The sequence below is a fragment of the Gallus gallus genome, chromosome 1 (genome assembly GCF_016699485.2).
Source record: "Gallus gallus isolate bGalGal1 chromosome 1, bGalGal1.mat.broiler.GRCg7b, whole genome shotgun sequence".
NCBI classification, from domain to species: Eukaryota; Metazoa; Chordata; class Aves; order Galliformes; family Phasianidae; genus Gallus; species Gallus gallus.
Window position 1 is genome coordinate 12,677,222 of NC_052532.1, and position 24,948 is coordinate 12,702,169.

At 43.1% G+C, this 24,948-nt stretch overlaps 1 protein-coding gene across 5 annotated transcripts in view; it reads right to left on the reverse strand.

The window, feature by feature from the left end:
* The window catches only part of PHTF2 (putative homeodomain transcription factor 2), a 62,675-nt gene extending 37,789 nt beyond the window's left edge, over nt 1–24,886 (reverse strand). For 3 of the 5 annotated variants that reach the window (NM_001006226.2, XM_046932896.1, XM_015275732.4), the window contains exons 1-2: nt 24,799–24,886; nt 10,304–10,380 (exon numbers count right to left, since the gene is read on the reverse strand). In NM_001006226.2, coding sequence (NP_001006226.2) covers nt 10,304–10,348 — 45 coding nt within the window. In that variant the 5' untranslated portion in view covers nt 10,349–10,380; nt 24,799–24,886. Of the gene's footprint in view, nt 1–10,303; nt 10,381–10,557; nt 14,355–24,798 lie in introns of those variants that run through there. The other 2 variants (XM_046932843.1, XM_046933003.1) reach the window with 2 other exon arrangements.
* Between the last annotated feature and the right edge of the window lie 62 nt (nt 24,887–24,948).

The window sequence follows — 24,948 nt, forward strand, 5'->3', positions numbered from 1 at the left end:
GTCCATTTTTTAACTATACAACAACTAAAGCTTCTAAAATCCGTTTAAAACTTTGTGCCAGACTTGGCAAAATAGTCTGTCACTGGCATTTTTAAGCCATGAATCCAACCTACAACTGGGTGGTTTTTTTAATTAAGCAAAGTACACAACATTATCCCAGTTTTCATCTAATTTACCACAGAATTTATCCTCATTTACATAATAGCTAATCAAAAGTGGATCATAACCTGTACTTTACAGCTTTTTTGTTTGTTTAAGGATTTAGCAAAAAATAAATTAACCTAAAAAAAAAAAAAAAAACACCTTCCTTTCTTTCTTAATAATTTGTTAATTGAAGTAACATGATAAGCCTATCTTTTACTTGTTTCTCTTGAATGGCTGGAAATGGAATGGGCTGCCCAGGTAGTTATTTGAGTCACTGTCTCTGGTGGTGTTCAAGAAACATTCAGACATGGCACTAAGGGACTTGGCCTAGCGGGGAAATATTGGTGGTAGGTGGATGGCCGGACTGGATGATTTTGTAGGCCTTTTCCAACTGTGATGATTCTATGATTCCATCACCAAGCATGAGCAGCAACACATCCCCCTTGTAGGAAACATGTCAACAGTATACTACAGATGGAATAAATTGTGGTGCAACCAACCTGTAGCACAACTGGAGCAGATATTTTGTATTAATTTAGTTTAAATCATGCACCACAGGCTTCCTCAATGACAAGACTCTATCCAGTCTATCCAATCCAGTTACCACTAAAATATTCAGTCATCAAGACACCTTGCTTCAATAAATGCCTCACTGAGAAGATTAAAGAACTCTACTCCATTATGTATTTGTAGAATTACCAACTATTCTCCGTGCAGTTGTTACAAATTTCAGCACATGCAGGATGAGTGAAGATTGAAAATCCTGCCAATGTTCTTTCACAACGGAAAAATGTTGCTTCGGGTGTAGCCAGAGAGACATTAAGGACAGAAAAAGATGTGGGTGGCGTGACAGCAAGTTCCACCTAGAAGGCACTGCAACATTTTAAACTTTTGTTTTTTTTTTTTGTTTTTTTTTTAAGAAATACTTTACCTCATATTTAGAATTATTTAAAGGTGAAAACAAGCTGTAACCCACTGTTCCAACTTCCAAAAATTGTCTCAAATTGAAAACTTACTGAAAGCATCAAAAGCCACTGGACTCATTCGAGCACTATACATGTAAATACACTTCAAACCTTTCTCAGAAACAAGAGATGACAAGATGAGCTCAGCTTTGATCTAACGAAGTGCACTACTTCAAGTGAGCAGAGAAAGGTCATGTAACTTGAAAAGCAACAATAAACTCAGGAGGTTAAGCAACACTTACGCTTCTTCCCAACCAAACAGCACAGAAAGCATTTGAGTACATTTCCTTGTCTATCTAAAATTTGTTTGACACTTTTACAGCTAGTTTTTATAACAACTAAATGCAATTTCTCTAAGTAAGTTAAGCTGTTGGAGACAGCTCATTCTGGTTTCAAATAAAGCCCAACGCTAAGGGTTTCTGCACTGCAGATTATTTCTTCCCAGTGTCTTTCTCATAAACAGATCAATAGGCCACGTGTGCATCAAGACTGAATTTGAGCTTTGTGAATGACACTGATATTCACTTTAAGCTAAAGTAGCGATGGTATCAACATGTAGCCCAATACTCACAGAGCCTTCGGATTCTAATGGAATCGATCAATATTTCAGGAGACATTTATAATTTATGACAAAGAAGGCTAATGAAGATTATAATCCTGAGAATACATCGCATTTCCTGCTGGATCTTAAAACTTTAATGTTTATCCATAACGAAATCTGCATGCTAAGCTTTGTCCCTTAAAACTGCTGCACATTTTTACAAGCAACAACAAAATACTACTACAAATCCAGAAGACATAAGATACAGAGTTTGGTGAATAAAAAGTGAACTTGCTTCCTTATTCTGTCTACCAAGGAAATTAAGTTTTTAACACCTTATTAAAATATTTAGTATTAGCATATTAGCTACTAGGCCTGTAAAAATTAATAAAGTCAACATTTTTCAAAAACTGTACAAACTTCTATAACAGAATCTCTTACTATTGAGACTGGCATATAAATAATTTATATACATGTAATATTATTCATTTAAAAAAAACCCAAAGCTTCACATTAAGTTTACGTTGAAGTATACATTTATGGATACCAGACAAAACATCTTTTATTTTCTCAATTTCCTCTTTTATTTCTACCTAACTGATCCACATTGCAGTAAAGGCAATAATTCAGTAGTTCAGCAGTGTTGTTATCTTCCTTGATTTTTTTTTTTTTTTTTTACTATTAAGACTTCTTTTTTTTCAGGATGTTTTTCCATTTTCAAGGTGTTTGTTGCACTGCTCCCCCCCCCCCCCCCCCCCCTCCATTTTCTTTTATCATTGATACATGGACAAGACAAGCTAAGACAAGACAAACCTAGTCCATAGCCAGAGATGTATAATATAATAGCTTTAGCACTGTCTGCCAATAGGGACGAGCTTAGAAACTGTTACTCAAACGTAGAAGTAAAATAAAGAGATAAAAGCTGTATAACCTTATGTGCAAAGCTTGGAATTTAGGACTGCCAAATAGTTACTTCTGGTTACTAGAAGATTCTGGAATTCCCTTCCTTGCCTCTTAATCCCAGAAGGAGAGGGAAAACCAACTGTGTAGTGTAAAATCACAGAATGACAGAATGCTTGGAGTTGGAAGAGACCTTTAAAGGCCATCTAGTCCAACTCCCCTGCAATGAACAGGGACATGCTCAGCTAGGTCAGGTTGCCCAGGGCCGGGTCCAGCCTCGCCTTGAAAGTCTCCAGGGATAGGCACCTCTGGGCAACCTGTTCCAGTGCCTCAGCACTCTCACTGTAAAAGACTTTTTCCTTATATCTAACTTAAATCTATCTTCTTCCAGCTTGAAAATGAAGAATTGTTTATTCTTAATTGTGGAGATTACCAACTAATGAGCTGGCAATACCTTCAACTGCAGTGAACTAAGAGCCATTTCACTGAACATTTTACCAAAGCTTCCCTCAAAGATACTATTTCCAGAGTACAATAATGGATAATTAAACATTTATCATCGATGTATTAATACTTTCTCTGTATCAGTCAATACATATTAACTCTTAACATCAGCCAGCTTTTCTCATTGTCCCAAGTAATAGTTTGGAGATTTTAACAGATCTATTAAAAACATGAAAGACCTTATTTTTCACCTGAATTAACAAAAATTTTATGCATAAGAATATTCAGAAATAAATACAGACGCAAACACTGTATACTCAGAATATACAGTAAAGGAATCACAAGACCCACCCTAGGCCACTTCCTAGTGACATATACTGGACACCAGAAGTAGCTTTCTTTAGGTTATCATTTCTGTGCCTTAAAAGAACTACTCAGTAAGAAAAGAAAAAAAAAAGCACAAACTGAACAAGATTCCATTTGTCACTGAAGTACAGTGCAATCCATTATGAAGTTTACTCATCTTCAAATCTCAGACTAAAGGTATCAAAGAACCGTGTAGGCTGCAACCTCCAGAGGACACTCAGCTCCTGCGCGGAGCAGCTCCAATTACAGGATGTTTCTCAAGGACTTATCCAAGAAAGTTCTGAACATGTCCAATGTTTGGGTATTTTACACCCCTCTGGGACCGTAACTCAATGCCTGGCAACCCCCATGGTAAACTTTTTTCCTACACCTGATCAGAACTTCCCCTATTTCAATGTGTGTTTATTGCTTCCTTCGCAATCCCTGCGTGCCTCTGAGAAGACCTGGCTCTGTCCCTTCGTGGCCACCCAGACAGCAGCTGTGGCAGCAGTGAGCTCTTCCCTTTGCCCTCTCGTCTTCAGACAGAACAAACCATGGTCTCTCAAACTCAGTGTACATCACAGGTTTCAGCCCCAGAACAGCCTCCATGGCCCTCCGCTGGGCCTGCCAAAGAGCATCAATGCCTTTCTTCTACTGGACAGCCCCAAATGGCATAGCTGTATCACATTAGCTGTATCACCCTACATGCTGTATCACAACCTGAACAGAGGTTCCCTTCCCTTTACCCACTGCCTACACTATGGCTACAGCCCACTCATCCTTCAAGATTTAAGTCCTCAACAACATTTTTTTCTTACAATTATGTGTTTGCACAAAACGAAGCAGTCTCAAGAAATAACTGGACAAAGAAAACCACTCTGACAGCCCCATTATTTAGTATTGTTCCCTGAAGACCACCAAAACTCCAGCAAGTTCACCATCACTGCCATTGTAATTTTGAAGCAGCACTGCCCTTAGTCCTGATCACTTCCACTTCCCATGGCACCCATTCCTCGTGCCAGCAACATCCTGGTGTGTGACTGAGAGATAAATCAGTTCTCTCAGGAAAAGAAATGCTAAATTATGGCTTCACAAGGCATAACGAAGCAATTCAAGAATCGCTCTTACAAACAGAGGGATTTGCAGCTCACTCGCTCTCTCTCACGGATACATTCAGCTTCTTACAGTTTAAACCGCATTCGCACCCTGACCAAATTCACTCAGTAAGTGCATGCATGTCAGCAGCCAGGCACAGCATACAGCTCCTTTGTTCAGCCACACTATGGGTTTGAGCAATTCTTATCAATTGCATAAGATTCAGTAACTTGAATTTAGACAGCGAAACAAGGTGCTGAAGGTAATCCCCATTCCTGGGTCAGCTGACAACCTGGGTACCCAATTTCAGTATTACATAGAAAGTAGCTTTATTAAATACATATTTTTCCTCTCAGTGCTTTCATAGAATAATGGAGTCATGATTCTATCATCTCCCCTGAGCCTCCTCTTCCTCAGCCACTCCTCATAACACTTGCTTTCTAGTCTATTCAGCAGCTTCATTGCTTTTCTCTAAACACATCCCAGCAACTCAATATCCCCATGTAGGGAGGGGTCCAAACCGAACCCAGCAGCTGAAGTGCGTCCTCACCAGTGCCAAATACAGAGGGACAGTCACTTCCCCAGTTCTGCTGGCCACACTACTTCTGATGCAAGCCAGGACACCGCTGGCCTTCTTGGCCACCTGGGCATGTTGTTGGCTCACATTCAGCTGGCTGTCAGTCAACACCCCCAGAAACTTCCGTCAGGCAACTTTCTCCACCCTTCTCTGCACTTATACTGCTATCTGAGGTTGTTAAGACCCAAGTGAAGCATCCAGCAAGTAGCCCTGCTGAATGCCATACAATTGGACACTGCCCATCAGCGTAACCTGCTCAGATCCCTTTGCAGAGCCTTCCCTTCCTCTGACAGATCAATACACCCATCCAGCTCGGTGTCATCTGCAAACCTTAATTGAGGGCGTACTCGATCCTCAGTCCCATCATCAAGATCATTGATACATAAACAAACCTAGCCCCAAACTGAACCCTGGGGAACATTTGGCACTTGACGACTGACCTTCTTGGGAGTTTCAGCATCCCAGGTTCTCAGTAATACAGCCACACACCCAGGCCGTCATGCAAAAACTGGTTTGCGTGCCAGGGTCACCAACACATCACATTAATTCAGTACCAAGAGAAATCAAGTAGTTTCAGGGTATGGTATAATTACTGTTTCTTTCTTTATTAAGCTGGAAAGTATAATCTTAGGCTAATGAGCTATAAAACACTAAACATTACAGATCTTAATGCAATTACAACTCTAATTTTGCCCTTTAAAACCATGGCAAAGAAAACATCTCATTTGTTTTATTGCGCCCTTTAACAGCAGTACCCAAAGGACACCCAAAGCAGCATAAAGCTGTACTGGCAAAGTTAAATGATAAGCAATTAGATGCAGGATTCAGGTTCATTAAGTTCCATTCTGTCTTCACTGACAACCACCCCCAAGAGATGGAAAAACTTAATTCTCTCCTGCAATACTGTTAACAAATGTGTGCAAAGCCCTCCATCTTCATAGCAAAACTCCTGCGAGCATTGAAAATAAAAAAGCTGTTATGGTAAATTCCTTGGTTTACCATTGGTTATTCCTTGGTACACCCTTGGTTTTAACATAGTTGTAAAATTGGAAATCAGAGCAGAAATTGCACATCTACTACTATCTGTAAGCCTTGAAAGTGTTACAATAAATGAATGCAAAGATTTTAAGTTCTAAGCAGTATTTCAGGTTATTACTGATTTTATTATTTTTAACCCCAGGTGCTGTTATTGACGCAGCACTTTGCACGTGCACACATAATCCTAAGGCTATTTATTAACAAAGCACAGACAGGCGCCTCTGAGCTCAGCAGCTGCCAGGGACCGATGCAGGGAGCGCAGACAGCCCCGCCACACCTGCTGCTGCAAGCAGCCGTGCAGCCACGTGCTGACAGCAAGCCGGCACACGCCTGTCTGACCTCCCTGAGACAGGCAAACATCTCAGCAGGACACTCCTCCATACTGCAGCAGCTCCTTTATGGACCTTCCTACACAGCCAGCATGCCCACATTCCATGCCCTGCACCATCCACTACTTGTAGCAGCAGGGAAGCTCACACCACCACCATACACAGGAAAGCGACGTCTGTGCAGCCCTACATCTCAGATAACAAACCGGTGTTAACAAACCCTACAATCCAAATAAAAGTAATTAAGAACTAATTAAGCATTTTTACAAGCCAGTAAGCAAGAGCTCCTCTGCACTATAAGCGGACTATATCTATTGCGACAACAATGCACAAGTTTACACAATAAAAAGTCTGACCTTTAAACGATTAAGCATATTACTAAATCACCCTCCCGTGAGAAGCCCTACTGCAGACAATAGAATGAGTCACACCAGTAAGAGCCTTGGGTGCCTGCTCCTAGGAGAACTTGCACGCCAGTGTGGTTGGAAGAGCTCAACTGCGTAACTCTTTCTACTACAGAAGTCCAGAAGTGCCTCACTTTTGAGAAGACAGCAGAGCTTGGAAATTCAATAGAGGGAAATTGAGTGCAAAGTCAAATCAAGTTTAAAAATATATCAAAATTGAAGACAACCACAGGGAGTAAGTTATCTATTTAATATCTTTCACAATCAGCGTGCCTATTCAAGTACACTGGTTCTCTAAATTTGACTATCAGTATTCTAAGTTCTTTACGTTCTTTGTTAGGATTTTCATACATCAACTCATTGATGTGAAAAAAAACTCTCCAAAATAATAGTTCTTTTTCCTCCTTTTATCACACAGGCAAGCCATTAGTTTGAGTAATAATTACTGCAACCCTAGCTCTCTCTTGACCCAGAAACAACGCTTTACTGCTAAGTATTGATTTCTCCCCACTTTCAATTTCAGCTACAGCAGTGAGGATTCGGCAGACTTAAAAAGCAAGGCAAGAGGGACCAACCTGACAAATGTGATGCACTTAGAATTGAAAGCCAAGTTCAGCATTTTGCTATCACAAACAATCACATAATAGAAACGTGTCAGGAGGGACAAGAAAAATGCCTGCTACCCACTTGTCTCTAGCACAGTTCTTCCATTTCCCAGTTCAAAATTTAAGTACAAAGAATGACTCCATGGGGAAAAGATACCGTGCCATGTAAATGATGGGGGGAAAAATCAGGGACATGGGTGAAAAGTTCAAGATCTTCTTAGGAAAGGATCATACACAGCACTACAAAGTTAACTTCTAGGAGTTATCAGCCTCATCCAGGCTAACTCTCACTAAACTGGGACCCAGAGATCATCTAATTATCATGAACACTTACATGAGATGCAACGTTTCTGAATTTGTCCCGAAGTCAGACTCCACTCTCTCATTCAGAAAGAAGTTCTGAAAGTTTCTTGATTGCAACTGATTGCAATTCAGCTTTGTTCACACCATAGAAAACACTGACATCAGGTCTGTGCAACATCGCATCTCTCCTGAAGACAGCCCAGTCTTTCATGAAGTAATGGTGGTCACACATCACAGGCCTTTGCCTCAAAGGCAATTTGCACTTTCTGCCTGAGCAGACCTTTGTGAAAACCTGCAGACTTGCAGCAGAAATTCTGCTGCTGGTCTGAATGCTCTAAACAGAACCATATGTGTGCAATCACTGGAAAAAAGCAACCAAATGAGGGTTAAAAGAATGACCTGTACCGATAGTGAGGTGTTCTGTCAGAAGCAGCCTCCTGGGAACAGTAAAACTGAGGAATGAGTTGTTGATATCCAAACCAGAAGGCCTGCTCTGACTCCTGTACCATCACAGCACAGTGACTCATCAGAAGACCCTGCGTTCCTAGCACCAAGAAAAAGGAGAGTTGTGATGATCACAAAGAGCATTCCTTTTCCTGAGCATCCAACAGGACCACAGACGTACTTCCGACCAGAAAGAAAAAACAACCAGATAACAGGAAAAAAAAAAAGCAGGACCTTTGATAAAGATTTCCAGAGACTTGAGACTCTTGTTTACATCAAATGACCACTTTCTACAGAAAGATAAAGCTGAATGGCATAATAAATCTGCCCACGACTGCTCACTGTCACCACCCAAAAAACCTCAGAGACCCGAGGAGCAGGTAAAATCAGCTTATTCTAAAGATTTGTACAATAAGCATCACTTTTCCCTTCCACGAGATCCTTCACTGAATTTCATTACATTAAATCTTCCTCCAAATCACCCTACAAATCTTTGTAACAACTGAATCATAGAATCGCTAAGGTTGGAAAAGACCCACAGGATCATCCAGTCCAACCATCCACCCATCACCACTGGTTCTCGCTAAACCATGTCCCTCAACACAACATCCAAACGTTCCTTGAACACCACCAGGCTCGGTGACTCCACCACCTCTCTGGGCAACCCATTCCAGTGCCTGACCACCCTTTCAGAGAAGTAGTATTTCCTAATGTCCAGCCTGAACCTTCCCTGGCGCAGCTTGAAGCCATTCCCTCTAGTCCTATCACTAGTCACACGAGAAAGCCCCACAATCAAGAAATGGTTTGAAAACACCATGCAATTCCACTGCACGACTGCCTTTATGTACCTCATCTGTGCTACCACAGGAAAAACCAGGACACCATCAGGGATTTCCAGCTATGTGTGTACATACCAGAAAGAGTAAACGGATCTGAGAAGTAAAGCCATGTGACAGCAATTCCAAACTTTGTTTATTGAAGAAATTCAGCAGTATGTTTTTTGACTTCTTTTAAATGTACAGATAAGAAAGTTCCCATCTACAACTCTACAAAGTGCTGAAGAGATGCAAGCTTCTCGTGAGCACCCTGAGGGATGGTTGTGCTTTAATCTGCCTGTATAACCTTCTTTACATGGACAAAAATAGATTTCCTGAAGCTTGAATGAGGGAAAGGAGAAAGTATGAAGTACAAAAAAGTTCTCATTAAGTACTGAATGATTCCCAAATTTTTAATACATAATGGAATAGACAGCATAAATTAAGTACGCAGAATTCATTTTTCTGCTTTGCCAACTGCACCTTTAATTCACAGTTGAGAAGATGACATTGTCAGACAGTCAGTACTGTCAGATTTCTACAACCTACAGTTGCTTAAAATAAAAGTTAACCACAATTTCTATTTTGAAGACCATTGCCATTATTCCCTGTAAGAGCAGCACGTGTACTCCCCAAAAGAGAGCCACGGGACCAAGGAAAACAGGAACCTAATGAAGCATGGAGAGATGAGGAAAAATAGAACAAGCTCATCACACCTGAAATCCTACATCCAAACTCAGCAAAATTCTCCATGCTTTAAAAACAATTTAGCTGAGTAAGTCAACCAGTACACGAATGTCAAGAGGATACAATAACTTGAAATTAACAAAATAATAAGTTAGTCAGACATCAATATTTCTCTGCACAGATATGAAACAAAATATATACACTACCAGGAGATACTGTGACTGCACATCTCCCAGCAAGATCTTTTTTCTCTTTCCTGCTTCTCTCCATTCTGTTTTTTAATTGACTTCTACAGAAACCTCTTTTGGCTCTGGATTACATCAATCCTTGATACTAACAGAGAATGTTTGAATTCTTACTTTCTACTTAAATACAATGATTGCTTTATGTACTATAGAAACAGCATTCACCTGCACACAAGTACATTAATCAACATTACACTGAAATCAATAGCCAGACCAAAAGCAGTTCTGTCCTGCAAGGTATTGTCATTAGGCTTTTGTTTACTTTCAGAGGCACAGTTCCAAGCTACTCCCTCTCATAGAACACCAACCAACAATGCAGCACTACTTTACATTTATTATACTTTACACATAGAAAGCAATAAGCCAACTTTTTTTTTTTTTTTTTTCCCTGAAGTCACCATAAAAACAAACAGAAAGCTTACCTTTTTCTGGTACCAAACTATAGCATCAGTTACTTTGGACGCCATTTATTCCACTGAATTCACCCAGTCATTTTAGGCTGTTAACAGAAAGAAACAGAACTTTACTTCCACTTTCCAGTGTAACACGAGTGGCACACACACAGTGCTGCATTATCTCAGGAGAACCTCGGGGAAGTTTCATTAAATCAGAACGCCACATAAGGGCTCTGATGCTAAGAGATCAATGCGTTATCAAATGTAAGAAAAGCTCATACAAACTATTAGGTATCTGGGGGAGAACAGGAACAGCGCTGACCACAGAAATGCCTGTTCTGATTACAGAATTAATCTACTCAGGAAGAGAGGCCAAAGCTAAGGCAGAAGAAGCCACAGAAGAGTCGCACGCTTGTTTTAGTGGTAACAAACAGGAAGAGGCTTTGGGGTGTTTTAAACATTGAACCAAATGACAGTGATATGAGAAGGAGGAACTCAGCCTAAGTAAAACTTTCTCCCTTGAAAATAACTGAAGTATTGTTTTGTGCAGTCAGAGTTAGCAGTGAAAAAAAAGTATGAAGAAAATGAACATTACAAAGCTTCAGGATTCAAATCACAGTCCTACAAATCACTCCTCCACTCCTGTCACAGTTCGGCCACACTCTGCTTTTACTTTTTCATGGAAGAGTAAGAGAATGAAGTATATGTTTTCTCTCATCCTGGACATTCTGTAAAATTAACTGAAAGCACACGTGAGAATTACAGAGTCCTTTCTGGATGTTTTATAATAATATGCAAGTTCTTTTATATAGAATGTATTACAATTAAAACCAAACCCAAATATTTCACAGACTACTTGAGATAAGAACAGATTAATAACAGTGAGGTGTACGTAGTGCTCATATTCCAAGCTGTTAATTAAAGCAGGAAGCAACCAGAGAAGCAAAAGAAAGAAAGAACTGGAAACCAATGTTTTCCAAAACATCTCAGTACTTGTGTTTAACAATCATTCAATTCACTGATTCCTTTTTAATCTATATATGTATTCACAGGTATTCCAAACTGAAGCCCAGGTAAAAAAGAGCCAATGGGGCATACCAAAGTCCTCACCTTACAGAGGGAAACAAACTGGGGCATAGATTAAAATCAAGTCTTTATGAAATGCCAAAGCATTGGAGTAAGTTGTGACGCAGTATGATACATTCTTCATCACCAATAACTTGATGTGGTTTATGGGAAAGAAAAAAGATAGTGATGAATTCTCCTGATCATTGAGTTCTGTGTCAGAACACCGCAAATAATACTGCCAAGAGGCCCACCCATGCTCCCATCTCCCAAAGACTCCTGGATCAAGAGGGCAGACGCATGGGAAAACTCCAAACCTACACATTAATTCTGCCCTGCCTCTGGTTTTACACTGTGTGCTACTTCAGAGATGCCGTATTTTTAAGTTGGCATATGCATGATAAATACTATAGTACGGATCTTCAACAAACAGACTCATTGTATACTGGCTCCTGTGCATCAATAAGGAACATGAGGCAATATATGTTCATCTTTCATCAAGTTTTGAGTCGCCCTTTTTTTTTTTTAATAAATACTTACAGCACCTTTTGAGAATTTTATTTAGGATTTTTAACAGTATAACTTCAACATTCCTTATATAATGTTAAGGAAGATTACAACACAATACAAAGAAAGAGCTGTGAGGGAGCTCGGAGCTTCATGTACACGTTTCAAAGTTATCACAACAGCGGCTTTTAGGGCAGAACAGTGCCATTCTTCCACTGTTGTTAACAGCACCGTGGAAGCCACATGAAGTCAGTTAAAATGCAAAGCCATCACCTGCGTTGAGAACTGTAATTGGGTTTCTAATAGCAGTGGAAGTTTAAGAGCAACTACCAGGAATTAAGAATTTACTGGCACAATAAAAGCTTCCATCACAGACTTCTATATAACAGACCCAGCTATACCTTGGCATAGTACAGACTGCTTACCCTTCCTTCTCACCCACACAAAGCTTAAAATAGGATTTGTTTTCTTGTTTGCAAACATTCTCATAAACTTCAATATAAAATACTTGGCTACGTGAGTACAGACATACCAGTGCCACCTCCTTTGACTGCCCAGCCCTCACACGCATGACCTATGTTTGCTCAGTCACAACAAAGGCAGCCCCGCTGCTCAAGGAAACCAACAACACATACAGGATTTGATCACACTTGTATCCCTTGCCTTCCCCTGCCTTGTGAATACAGTGTGGGCACATCTTAAATTCCTGCTCATTTCTCCAAAAGCAGCCACCCCTCCTACACACACAACACAACCTGCTTCCTACCACCAGTCACAGCAGAAGAAAAAGGCTGCAGAACCTCATTATCAGCTGTGATTTAAAGAACTGTTTAACTTGCACAGAAGCCTTTCCCTCAGCTGACAGACGATCTTCCCGAGCAGTCCCTCGCAGGGGGAATCAGCACCAACTTTAGAATCCCAGACCTCCAGCTGCATCAAATACAACTGCAGCTGGAGGAGTCATTTTAAAGGCAGCAGCCTTTGTGATCACATCACAAAACTGCAAAACAAGTAAAATGAAACTGTTGTATGAATGAGGTAACACACGGTTTTCATGTTTTTAAAAACTCTCTCCATTAAGTCCTCCAGGTAGTCCACTCGAGTGTTAGTTAAAGCACTGCTGAATTCCACAGTACACAACCACAGAGATACATGAGGTAGCACAAGGCCACAGACTGATGTCCCAGACCACCAACCTCAGCTAACCACTAGTGTGGAAATACTCTACCAGGAAATATCACTCACTTTCTTCAATAGATACGCAGCACTTTCTGATGCAACACTGAAATAAAAGATGAAAAAACGCATTCAATTATTTCCAGACAATGTTTCTGCTTGAAAAGGCTGAGATCTGTCTGCCTTTTTTGAAGGCAGCATAACGAGTTTAATACATTTGGCCTGCAGGTGAAATATAATCGCAATCTTCAGAGTAAGTCAGAGACCTTTTTTGAAGGTCCCTTCCAAGAGACTGCAACAAGCTCAGAATTCTGCACGTTCTCTGCATGTTAACATCTTATTCAGCTGACAATTTGTATTGCTATCAATCCTGAAGTCAGACTGTGTGTGCTGGGCTCTAAGATCCATCAAATGGGCAAAATGAGCACATCAAAGCAGCTGATACACAACACAGGCACAACAGAGCACCGCCTATTCTAACTTGTCCTCCATCTGATTCTCTCTGAATCTGTTTCACGTCATACATCAAACACACACAGGTGGGACACGGGCCTGCTTTTACACTCAGCTGCACCACATTCACTTATATGCCTCGTGCAAAGTCACTAGAGCAAGATTAGCTTCATCTTAACTAGCTGGAGACTTAAGGGCAACATGAAAGATACGCCCCAGCTCCAGAGAGAACACTCAAATACAGAAGCTCAGTCACATTTCTGCAACACTTACCTGAGCCTTCTACTACCACTTCATCAAACTCACTGTTAAAATTAATAACAAGCAACAGTTCTGGATGAAATTCATTACTTGCTTGAAACTAAAAGCAGATGACTGTGTTGCTTTGTTGATCCTTATTCAGATGTGGGGTTTTGTAGCTGTTTCTTTTCCACTTCACAGCATAATCAAATTCCATTTTAAATAAGTACACACTGCACCCTGCAATCAAACAAGCACTTTTTCAAAAGCCACTAAAACGTATATTTAGATGTTTCCAGCAATTTAAATGCTCAGTCAAGCAGCACACATTGCTTACTGTGTAACGCTGGATTGAATACCAGGTATTTTACTCATAACCAAAATGTTTTGGAGTCCCCAGTCAGACACAAATGCAAACCTTCCTAAATGACAGTCCATAGACAACAAATTCTATTTTGAACACTTCAATTCTATTTTGAACTCAGAAGTTCTGAACAAAGCTGTGCTCCTCATACCAAAGGGAGAGGCCAAAATAACGACTTAGAAATACTGGAAGACTAAATAAGACTGTGCAATGTCAATGAGCACAACAACATCATTGAACGTACAACACAGGCAAGGAAGTAGAGGCAAATGGTTGCTTTTCTTGTCTGTAAACACTGTGAATCACTAAATTCACATTTATGATTTATTCTAAATCATAGAATAGAATCCTAGAATCCTTGGAGCTGGAAGGGACTTCTAAAGACCACCCAGTCCAACTCCCCTGCAATGAACAGGGACACAACAGCTAGATCAGGGTGCCTAGCGCCTGGTCCTACCCAGCCTTGACAGTATCCATGGAGGGAGCATCCAGCACCTCTCTGGGTAACCAGTTCCACTGCCTCACCACCCTCACTGTAAAAGACTTTTTCCTTACATCTAACTTAAATCTCTCCTTTTTCTGCATGAAACCATTTCCTCTTGTCCTGTCACCACAGACTCTGCTGAAGAGTCTGTCTCCTTCTTTCCTGTAGCTCCTTTTTAGATACTGAAAATGTCTCCAGGAACCTCTTTCCTTTATAACAGTGCTAACGTGGATGGTCAGGATACCACCCAGCCACAGAGTCTGAGGGCCTATCTCAGTTCACTACGAACAGGAATGATGAAGTCCTCATGATCACTAAACATCAGCAGCAGTACAAGCGCACAGCTGTGTGTCATTTGTCTTTCATGGTTTTTTAAAATGCTATGAATTTTTCCTCCTCCATTGGAATAACTTCCCTATACAGCAAGCTGCTGAAGGAAGTTAAAAAAAGAGACTGTATTAAACCACGAGAACAGCAGAACTTGGTTTGGACTGCTTTCCCTAACTACCACTTAAACAACATTTGTATCACATACCCCAAAAAAACCCTCAAAAAACATTGTAACTGATGGTACGTAGCTGAAAATTTAAAGAGGAAAAACCTTACTCTTCCTTTACTTCCCAAGTTCAACATAAAAATAGAAGTTAACATTACCATCACGTTGTTGTCATTATTTGATACTTCATTTTAAGTAAGCCCAATAAACAGCTTATTCACATTACTGAATAAGTAATCTCCTGTTGACTCTGAAGGTTCTTATGTCAGGAGGGAACAAACCAACAGCAGTATCAGTGTAATGCAGCAGCACCACTGGCACTCACCAACAGATGTCCTTCCTCTGCACACATCCATGGGGCCGTGCCACCATCAGGAGGCCCAAATCCTTGAGGCAGTGTTTCAAGTGACCCTCTTTTCATGTGCACTACAAATAAATCATTAGCCCCACATTTCCCTTTCTAAGAGGAACATCAAATACCATATAATGCACACAGTGTTCTGTTGAAGTACTTTATCTATGCGGATATGCAATTTCAGAATTGCAAATGGTATACAAACAAATGAGAAACTTGTCACACCTTTCAGGGCAAACCTTATCACATTGCTTTCAGCTAGCCTTAACAGAATCCCAACCAGCTAAAGGGAAGAGGAAGGAAAATGAAAGAAATTAAAACAAAACAAAGCAAAAAACAAGGCACTGCTAACCTAAGCATTCCATCCAGCAGCCAGCATGAGAAGGACTCTTGCTGCCATGCCAGCTTAGGCCCCACAAGTCGCTGCCTTGTAATCCAAGGTCAGGCTAGTTTGTACACAAAAAGGAATTAACATACTTGCTTTCCCAACAGAACATCAAGTCTGCTAAATTTGGATACCAGCATTCTTGAGATATTGTTCATGAACTGAATTCTCAAGCCTTGTTTTTCACTCTATCTAAAACAGAACTAAAAATAAATAAATAAATAACCTGGGAAGAAAGCACTGAACATCCTGAGATACTCGTTTAGTTGGGGGGTGTATGAGGCCAACAACAGCAACATTAAGATGTGAATCGGGCTCCACGCTCGTGGCTGCATATCCAGCCCTGCCCTTGATGAACACAGACTTAACAAACATCACTTATTATGACACAAGGCACCTGGCAGCACAGCCACACCTGCCTGTGCCTCAGGTAAGGCATCAGTTTTAAAAAGAGCAGTAATCCCTCAGGCCTCTCTATTTTGCTCACAGCCACAGTATTTGATCCCATTTCCACTACTTGCTTATGCAGGCTTATTCTTTCCTAGAAGCTCACGCCCTTTATCACCATCCGTAACAGAAAGTTATTGCAGTTACAGAAAGTTTAAGCAAGGGAGAAAGGATCACCCGGGGAACTACAGACCGGTGAGCCTCACCTCTGTGCCTGGGAAGATCATGGAGCAGATCCTCCTAGAAGCTATGTTAAAGCACATACGAGATAAAGAGGTGATCCGAGACAGCCAGCATGGCTTCACCAAGGGCAGATCGTGCCTGACCAATCTGGTGGCCTTCTACGATGGAGTGACGACATTGGTGGATAGGAGAAGGGCGGTGGATGTCATCTACCTGGACTTCTGCAAGGCTTTTGACATGGTCCCTCACCACATCCTTCTCTCTAAATTGGAGAGGCGTGGATCTGAAAGATGGACTGTTTGATGGATTAGGAATTGGCTGGCTGGATGCAGCCAAAGGGTTGTGATCAATGGTTCTATGTCAGGGTGGAGGCTGATCATAAGTGGTACTCCCCAGGGGTTAGTCTTGGGACTGGTGCTCTTCAGCATCAATGACAGACGATGGCATCAAGTGCACCCTCATCAAGTTTGCAGACAACACCACGCTGAGCGGTGCAGTTGACACACTGGAGGGAAGGGAAGTCATCCAGAGGGACCTGGACAGGCTGGAGAAGTGGGCCCATGTGAACTTAATGAGGTTCAATAAGGCCAAGTGCAGGGTGCTGCATTTGGGCCGGAGCAATCCCAGGTATTTATACAAACTGGGGGAAGATCTCCTTGAGAGCAGCACTGTGGAGAAGGACCTGGGGGTCCTGGTGGATGAGAAGCTGGACATGAGCCAGCAGTGTGCGCGTGCAGCCTGGAAATAACACAATCAGTTGAAACTAGATGATCTTTGAGGTCCTTTTCAGCCCAGGCCATTCTATGATTCTATGATACAGCTATGGCACAGAGCAAGCAGCGAGAAGGAATTCTGATGGAAAGGAGGCTTGGCTTTGGCATCTTCATTTCCACAGTTAAAAACCTCCAGCACTTCAAGGGCAAAGCAGCAGCAGAATAGCACAGGGAATAACATCTCCCAGGGAATGCTTGCTTTACCAGGGAATTACAAAATTGTGTGAAATAGCAGCAAAATATTGAGTATCAGGATTTCTGACATTTATTTCAGGTCTGGGAAAAGAACACTGAGTGCAGTTGTTGCAACTGCTGTAGCCATTTCTGGAATCTCTGTCCTCAGCCTTAAGGTCTGTGTGAGTTTCCTAATTTTGTTCCATAACTGCCTTCTTTTAATGGCTCCACTGGAAACAATGCGATGTTATTTCATAGCTGCCCCATTGACAGCAAGGGTGGAGAAAGACTCTGCACTGGGACATCTGGGATTCTGCACCTCCCAGAGTGACTCCTGAGCCTGCTGCAATGTATTTTAAGTAGCAAAATGTTCCTACAATTTCAACATATTCTACTGTTCAATAAAGTGGAGAAAAATTCAAGCCCTTAAAGGGGATTATAATCAAGACAATTTTGCCTCTTATGAGAAACGCTAGCTACAAAAGTGCAGTCCAAATGCAGTAATAGCTGTCAGAATGCTAGGCCTACAAGACAACTCTAAAAAGGCTTTAAAAAATAATAAAACTCTATATGGTTGAGATCAAGGTCTGCTCTTTTTTAATTCCTGCTTTTTGTGCTGAATACTGAACATGCACATACACACACCACTAAAAATATCTCTAGTTTTACAATGAGAAATCTCTGAAATACTGCAAGGATGCATCTGCTCTTAGAAGTATAGCTTCATTAAGAAATACGATTTCTATAAACATTATCATTTCATTAATACCCGATTCTTCTTAAGAAACACTCGAAAACAATTCCAAAATACAGTGGCCACCTGAAAGTAAAACACAGCACTGTTGTTCTCCTCTTTGTGTCTCCAAATACACCGGTGAATTCCTGCAGTAAATCTTACCCACTGGAAGTAACTACTTGCTGCTTAGTAAGGAGTGTTTTTCTGTCACCAGGCAATGCAAAGCAGAGTTGTGGCTTCTCGATGAGTGTTGTCAGGAAGTGAAAAACCACTCCTCAGTGACCATCTTTGCATCACGTTCCACAAATAGCTACCCAGCAAGTTTCTGAAGCAGCTCAGGCACGAAGCGGCTGAGCTGTCAGAAAGCTGCAGGCTCCTGTAACAGCCACCCTTCCCCAGGAGCACAGGAGAAAATGCTGAGCCTGTATTTTTTAAGAAGTCTGAGAGATCCGAGCAAGGAATGGCAGAGCAACAAGCCTTACATGTGTATCTGGCAAGCTCCTCAGTACCATCATTAAAAATGGAACACCACTGCACTTGAAAGACCATCTGATAGGGGCACCAATCCGTCCTGTTTCTGCAAATGAAGACTACGTCTAAAGACTATCAGTATTTTTGGGCACCTAACTGATAAACAAGAGCAAGGGATAATGCACACACAGACTATCAAAGAGTCTTTGCAAGGACATCAAAGACTTCTAAGGAGATTGCTGTTTGTGAAAAGCAAACACTGTTACAAATTGAAAAACAGCCAGGAAATTGAACAAATTTTTGAGGTCAATATTCTTCACTGCAATAAACTAATTGGATAATAAAGATTAATTAGCAGCATCCAGTCTGAATAAAACGGTCCATTTATTGCCTACTCAGGTGCCTAGAAGCTACTTAAATCCCACAGAACTCTTGCTAGCCCTCCTGTTCAGCTCCAATGCAAAGTGCACACAAATTCTAGGCAGCTAGCTTGGGAACACAAGTTCTCATTCGCATAGCAGCACCCTAATCCCAAAACCACATTCAGTCTTCCTAATCTGCTTTCTTGATGCTTCCCCAGCTTCCTCATTTCTGGCCATGCTGTAGTGACAGAGGTACCTGGTCCAGTACAAACATGGCCTGGCGGCGAGTTTGTTCTGGAGACACAGAGTTAAAGGCACTGGGAATGAGAGCACTCAGAAACCAGCACCTCCCAGATAATTTAACCATTACACCTCTGTGAGGAAGATCTACAGACATCCATCACAGAGCTGCTCCAGCAGGTGTTGGCAGCAGCTTGAATAAATGGAGATGCCCCACATTCCTGCTGGCTCCCTGAGCTCTGACAAGGGAACTTGGAGCAGATATCACTCCCTGAAGACACTGAAGGAACTCCCAGGGCAGATGGATAAGGTCATCGCAGCCTAGTGAGTCCTCACCACTTTTTAAACCATCCTGAAGCAGAATTGCCATAGCCCACCTTTCTGATAGTCATTTCCATTGCTCATTTTACCAGCACTGGAGCCCATTGCAAAGAGGACAGCATCAAGGAACTCACTGCGGTGCCTCAAAAAAAGCCTGGTTTTCACACAAATTAGCTCTACAGACCTTCTGACTCAGGAAAAGCCATGGCCAACGTCACTGCTCACAGTGAGGCAGTTCTGACTGCAGCAAACTCCACCCATTCTCCACCTGCATCCTTCCCAAGTACCAATTGCTCGTCATTAGCAGATCATTTGAACCCATTCAGATGATTTCCCCTCTCCTCCTCCCTCCTTTAGACCAGCAGTGAGAATTTTTGTGAAGTACTAAACCCTCAAACTGAGTGAATTGAGATCTGCCTTATTACTGCAAGCCTCAAGCTGCTGTAAATAGGTCCAGCAACGCTCACTGTATTCATTTGTTATGCACTGGAGAAAAGGAAAAGTGAAGCAGTAATATTTCCAGATGGCTATTACAATTACATTACCAACACTAAAGAAAATAGATTAAATTTAACAATAAATAGGCAATATAAACAGAATCTAATATCAGTAACGAATATTATAGGATGGGTAAAGTGATCTACTTACACTACACTTTAAAATCAGGCATCTCAAATCTGGAAAGGAAATTATGTAGCTCTGTGAGCTCTGCCATTCAGTATACTACAGCCAAAAGAGCACAGAGTCCCCCGAAGAATGAGAGCACTTCAGTACTGCTGTTAAGCAACCTGACCAGAAATGCATGTACTTCGTTTGAGGATGAATACTGAAATACTGGGGAAAGGAAGGAGGATGCTCTGCGAAGGGCTGTGAATGATTAAACAATTTAAAATCTCTCCTGTTGAGACTAGCAAGAATGAACAGAGAAGTAAGTAATTACAAGTTAAGTGGGATTTTAAGAAATATACAGAAAGCACAGTAAAGAAAACAGCAGCTAATAATATAAAGGGAACTTCTCTCTGAGCATAAAGCAAAGCAAAGCCAAACTCTTAACAGAGAAATATTATATTGCAACACAATGCGACTGACAAACCCAGTGCCACAGGAAGTCACTGAAGCCAAGGACTTCACTCAGATTCAAGAAGAAAACAGCTATTTAAACACATAATAACACTAAGAACAAAAATACACACACAGCTGAGGGAATTGAAAGTCTCACAGCCCAGGATGTCACACAACATTCAAACAGATCACCGAGATCTACCCATCTGGCCATACAAATACTTTACCTAGCTGAGCTCCCAGCACCCAGCAGCAAATGCCAAGGAAAGAGTACAAGCAACATGGCAAGCACAGAACACACTGTCCCTTAAGGCAGCTGAACACAGAACACTGCTCAGCTGTCTTAAGGCTGGCATCTACTAACCAACTAACCCCAAAAAGCATCTGGTGTTGGCCAATTTCTGGACACAAGGTGTGCATGACTTCATAGTTGATGCTACGTGGTTTTAATTTCTTCCCCCACCTTGCAATTTTAGTATTTAAGAGCAAGAACCACAAATTTATTTGCAAACAGAAGTCAGTGCAATGCTCGGAGTCAATCCAGCAAGTGCACCACCCAGACTTTCTGCAATCCACCTACCAAGCCCACCTCAAATGACACAAGAATAAAATCAAGGCTGAACACCACATGTCTCATTTAAGCAGTAGTCCCACTAAGTGAGTTTGAAAGAATCCCCTTTATACACAAATTAAGAAAAAAAGAGAATAGTATAAACTCTTCATATCCTCCCTTCAACTGAAAATTAAAAAAAAAATCACTGTATATTTCCAGGTTTACTGATAACACAATGGGTATCTGTACACATGTACACATGTCTGCTCTGACTTTGAAGCTGGCCCTACTTCCAAGTTCGGATGAGCTAAGTGACTTCCAGATATCCCTTTCAACTTATATTGTTCTATGATTACATAGAAAGCATTCCCAAAAATTACATAGCAATGTATTATAACCCTAATTACCATCAGGGACTGTAATTAGGATTCCTCCATAGGCTGTTTATTAACCTCTTTGTATTCCTTTCAAAAATTTGAGCTTGACTTCTTCAAGTAGTTTCCTCTGTAACCAGTCAGACCTTTATGAGCAGCAGCACTGGAAACTCAAACAAGAAAACACAACATTTAAAGCATTCAAAGCCTCTTCTTTCTCATGCTGCTCCATATCTCAGAGTAAGCTGTGGTCAGCTGTCATTGAACAGCAACCTAAAAGCTTTGTTTTCTTCATAAAACAGAAAACAATGTTTAAAAAAAAGAAAGAAAGAAGGAAAGAGAGAGAGGAAAAAACAAAAACAAAAAAAAAAACAGGCCTATGCTGCCCTGTGGGCAGAATTAATTTAAGCCTGTTGTCATTTTTCCATCCGGTGTCCTACCAGCCCCATCTCACCTGCACTACCAGCTGCACAAACAACTGGGCTGAGCAAGCAGCACACCACGATGGCTCACAGCTCAACACACAGCACTGCCAGCTGCTGCACTCCTGAAGCAATACGAGGCTCAATTGTAGCTGCCCTTCTGCTGGGAATATCGCTTTGGGCCACCACCTGTCAGAAGTTTCACAAAGATTTGTCACCATGTAGGTAACATCTCTCATCACCACGAGACCCGGTTGTGTCATCCGACTGACTGAAGAAGTCACTCAAATGGGAGAAGGCTGACAAAGATTTAAGTATAACAGAAAGGCTGGGGTTGAAAGGGGCCTTAAAGCCCACCCAGCCCCAACCCCTGCCGTGGGCTGGCTGCCCCCCACCAGCTCAGGCTGCCCAGGGCCCCATCCAACCCAGCCCTGAGCACCTCCAGGGATGGGGCACCCACAGCTCTATGGGCAGCTGTGCCAGGGCCTCACCACCCTCTGAGTAAACAATTTCCTCCTAACATCTAACCTAAATCTCCCCTTTCAGTTTAAAACTACTCCCCTTTGTCCCATCACTATCAGATCATATAAAAAGTTGGTCAAGTAATTGCACAGGTTTCGTGCTCTTGGAAAGCCCAGCTCAAAGTTTACAGAAACTGTTAGGTCATGAATCTGTAGAGCATCAATCATGGTAAGAACTTCCTCACAGACCCAGAAAGACGGCTCCAGCATTCTCACAGAAACAGAGACTGTTTTGGCATTCTCACTCGCAAGAGTCCTGAGAAAAGGATAATAAATGAAATTACTGTTTCCTTCCCTATAAACAAAGACACAGTATTTAGAAAAAATGTGGGGAGCGACACAGACAGCTTTAGAGAACTGGGAATGAAATCACATCCCCTGCTTCCCAGTGACCCCTGTCAACTCAAAGAGAAACCACACAGCTCAGCTTGAGGAGCTGAAGCAAAGCCCAGTGGAAACCCGAACGCAGCCACGTGTCCCTTCCATCGCAGCACCGCCAGCCTGACAGCTCACAGCCCACTCCGCAGCTAACAGCCCTCCAAGCTCTCCCAGAGGTAGCACTGTGCAGCACTGGGTGTCACTGGAACAAACTTTCAGGGCGAGGCGAGCTGAGTCTGCTCTGGGAGAAGGCCAGCACCGCTGGAATGCTCCAAACGTTCCACGGGGCTCAGACTCACTGGCAATTTATTTGTACGGCGCATTCCACATAACGCAAGAGGAAAAAACCCTTCTGCAAACACTGAATTAAACAAGCCAGGTTTCCAAATTCTTTTTCGGATGACTCAGACTATTTTAGCCTCTATAACATTTACGTCCAGAATACAAACATACACTGGCACTAAAACATAGCAACTGAGAATTCAGCTGCAACCGACATTTCACTTTAAAAGGGGATGAGGAGCTTAAATGGCTCAGTTCTGAATGTTGCTCTCAACCTTTGCTTTCAGAAATGAGAACCGTTTACAAATACTGTAAAAGAGAGCCCTGGTAAAAAAAGAAAGAAAGAGAAAGAACTGACAGAAGTGCGATGTGCAGAAGTGACATAAGTCCATCAGCCTGCAAACACCTCACAGGACAGAAATAAGGCTTCTCAGGAAAGGATTATCCTTTCTGGGGAGTCACAAAGGAAGAGGCAAATCAAAGAAGATCACTAAAACCCTCAGAGCTGCAGACATAGCCACATACACAGGGCTATTTATAACCCCGAGATTTGTTGCGGAACGCTTTTAGCCTCCAGCCCAGCAAAACAAAAACGCCCCAGCAGAGAAATACAGCCCTCGGCGACCACTGCTGCGGTGAGGGCACCGGGATCCCCCCCAGACCGCAGGTTGCCCGAAGCGAGGCCCTGCCGCAACGGACACCGCCAGCTGCCGCCAGCATCAACAGGAAGATGGAAGCGGGCGAAGCGCTGCTGACACACATCATTCCTATCAGAGGAGCAGAGCGCCAGAAGTGTTAAACAAGCCGCGTCTTCTGCGGGAAAGCACATCTTCATCCAAAAAAAAAAAAAAAAAAAAAAAAAGGAAAGGAAAAAAAAGGATTTCGGAGCGTTAATTTAAGCACTCTCAACAAGTTTTCCGGTTAATTACTTTCTCGGGTTAATTAAGACACGGGCAGAGCGGGAACGAGAGGCAAGGCAGCGGCTCTGCTCCCCGGGTGACGGGTAACGCGCCGGAGCTCTGGGAGAGACGGGCGCGGGCCGTGTGAGGCAGCGCAGCCCGCACACCCCGACCGCACACCGGGACAGCTCCGGCACCGCGCGGCTGCTTCCAGCGCTGCCCTCCGCCCCGCTCCGCACAGCGCCGGCCGGGAGAGCCGCGGGGCGACGCGAGGGTCGGAGCGGCGGGACGCGGCCGGCACTCGGCGCCACGCGCGGAAAGCCGCGGTGCGGGCAGGCTGTCAGCGGGTCAGCGTGGGAAGGGGAGAAACGAGGCGAGGGAGGGAAAAGGGGCGGGCGTGTAACGCACGCGGGGCGAGGCGAGCTCGGCGATGGGGGCGAAGGTGCTGAAATTCAGCGTTCGTAAAGGAAGGGAAAACCGGGAGCCCGGCAGCCGGCACTCGCCCCACGCGGCTCCAGGCGGGGAAGGGCCCAACGCCGCAGCTGCCCGCGGGCACCGCGCGGCCCCGGAGCCCCGCACCGCTCCGCTCCCGCCGCGCCCCGAGGCCGCGCCCGCCCCGCGCCGGGGGTCTCTGCGCCGCCGAGGCCGAGGGCCTCGCTCCCCCGGGAGGCTCCGCTCGGAGGGGCCGCGGCTGCCGCGCTCCGCCGCCCTGCCAGCCCCGCCGCTCCCCCCCGCCCGCCCCCAGCCCGAGCCCTGAGGTGAAGGTGGCGCCCGCTCCCCCCGCGCGCCCCGACCTTACCGCTGCCGCGCGCCGCAAACAACGGGCAGCGAGGGGAGCGCGAGACTGCGAGGAGGCGGCGGCGGCGCGCGAGGCAACAGCTGAGGGCGGGGGAAGCGGAGAGGGAAAGGAGGGAGGAGGAGCCGGCGCGCGCCCGAGATGCAACCCACG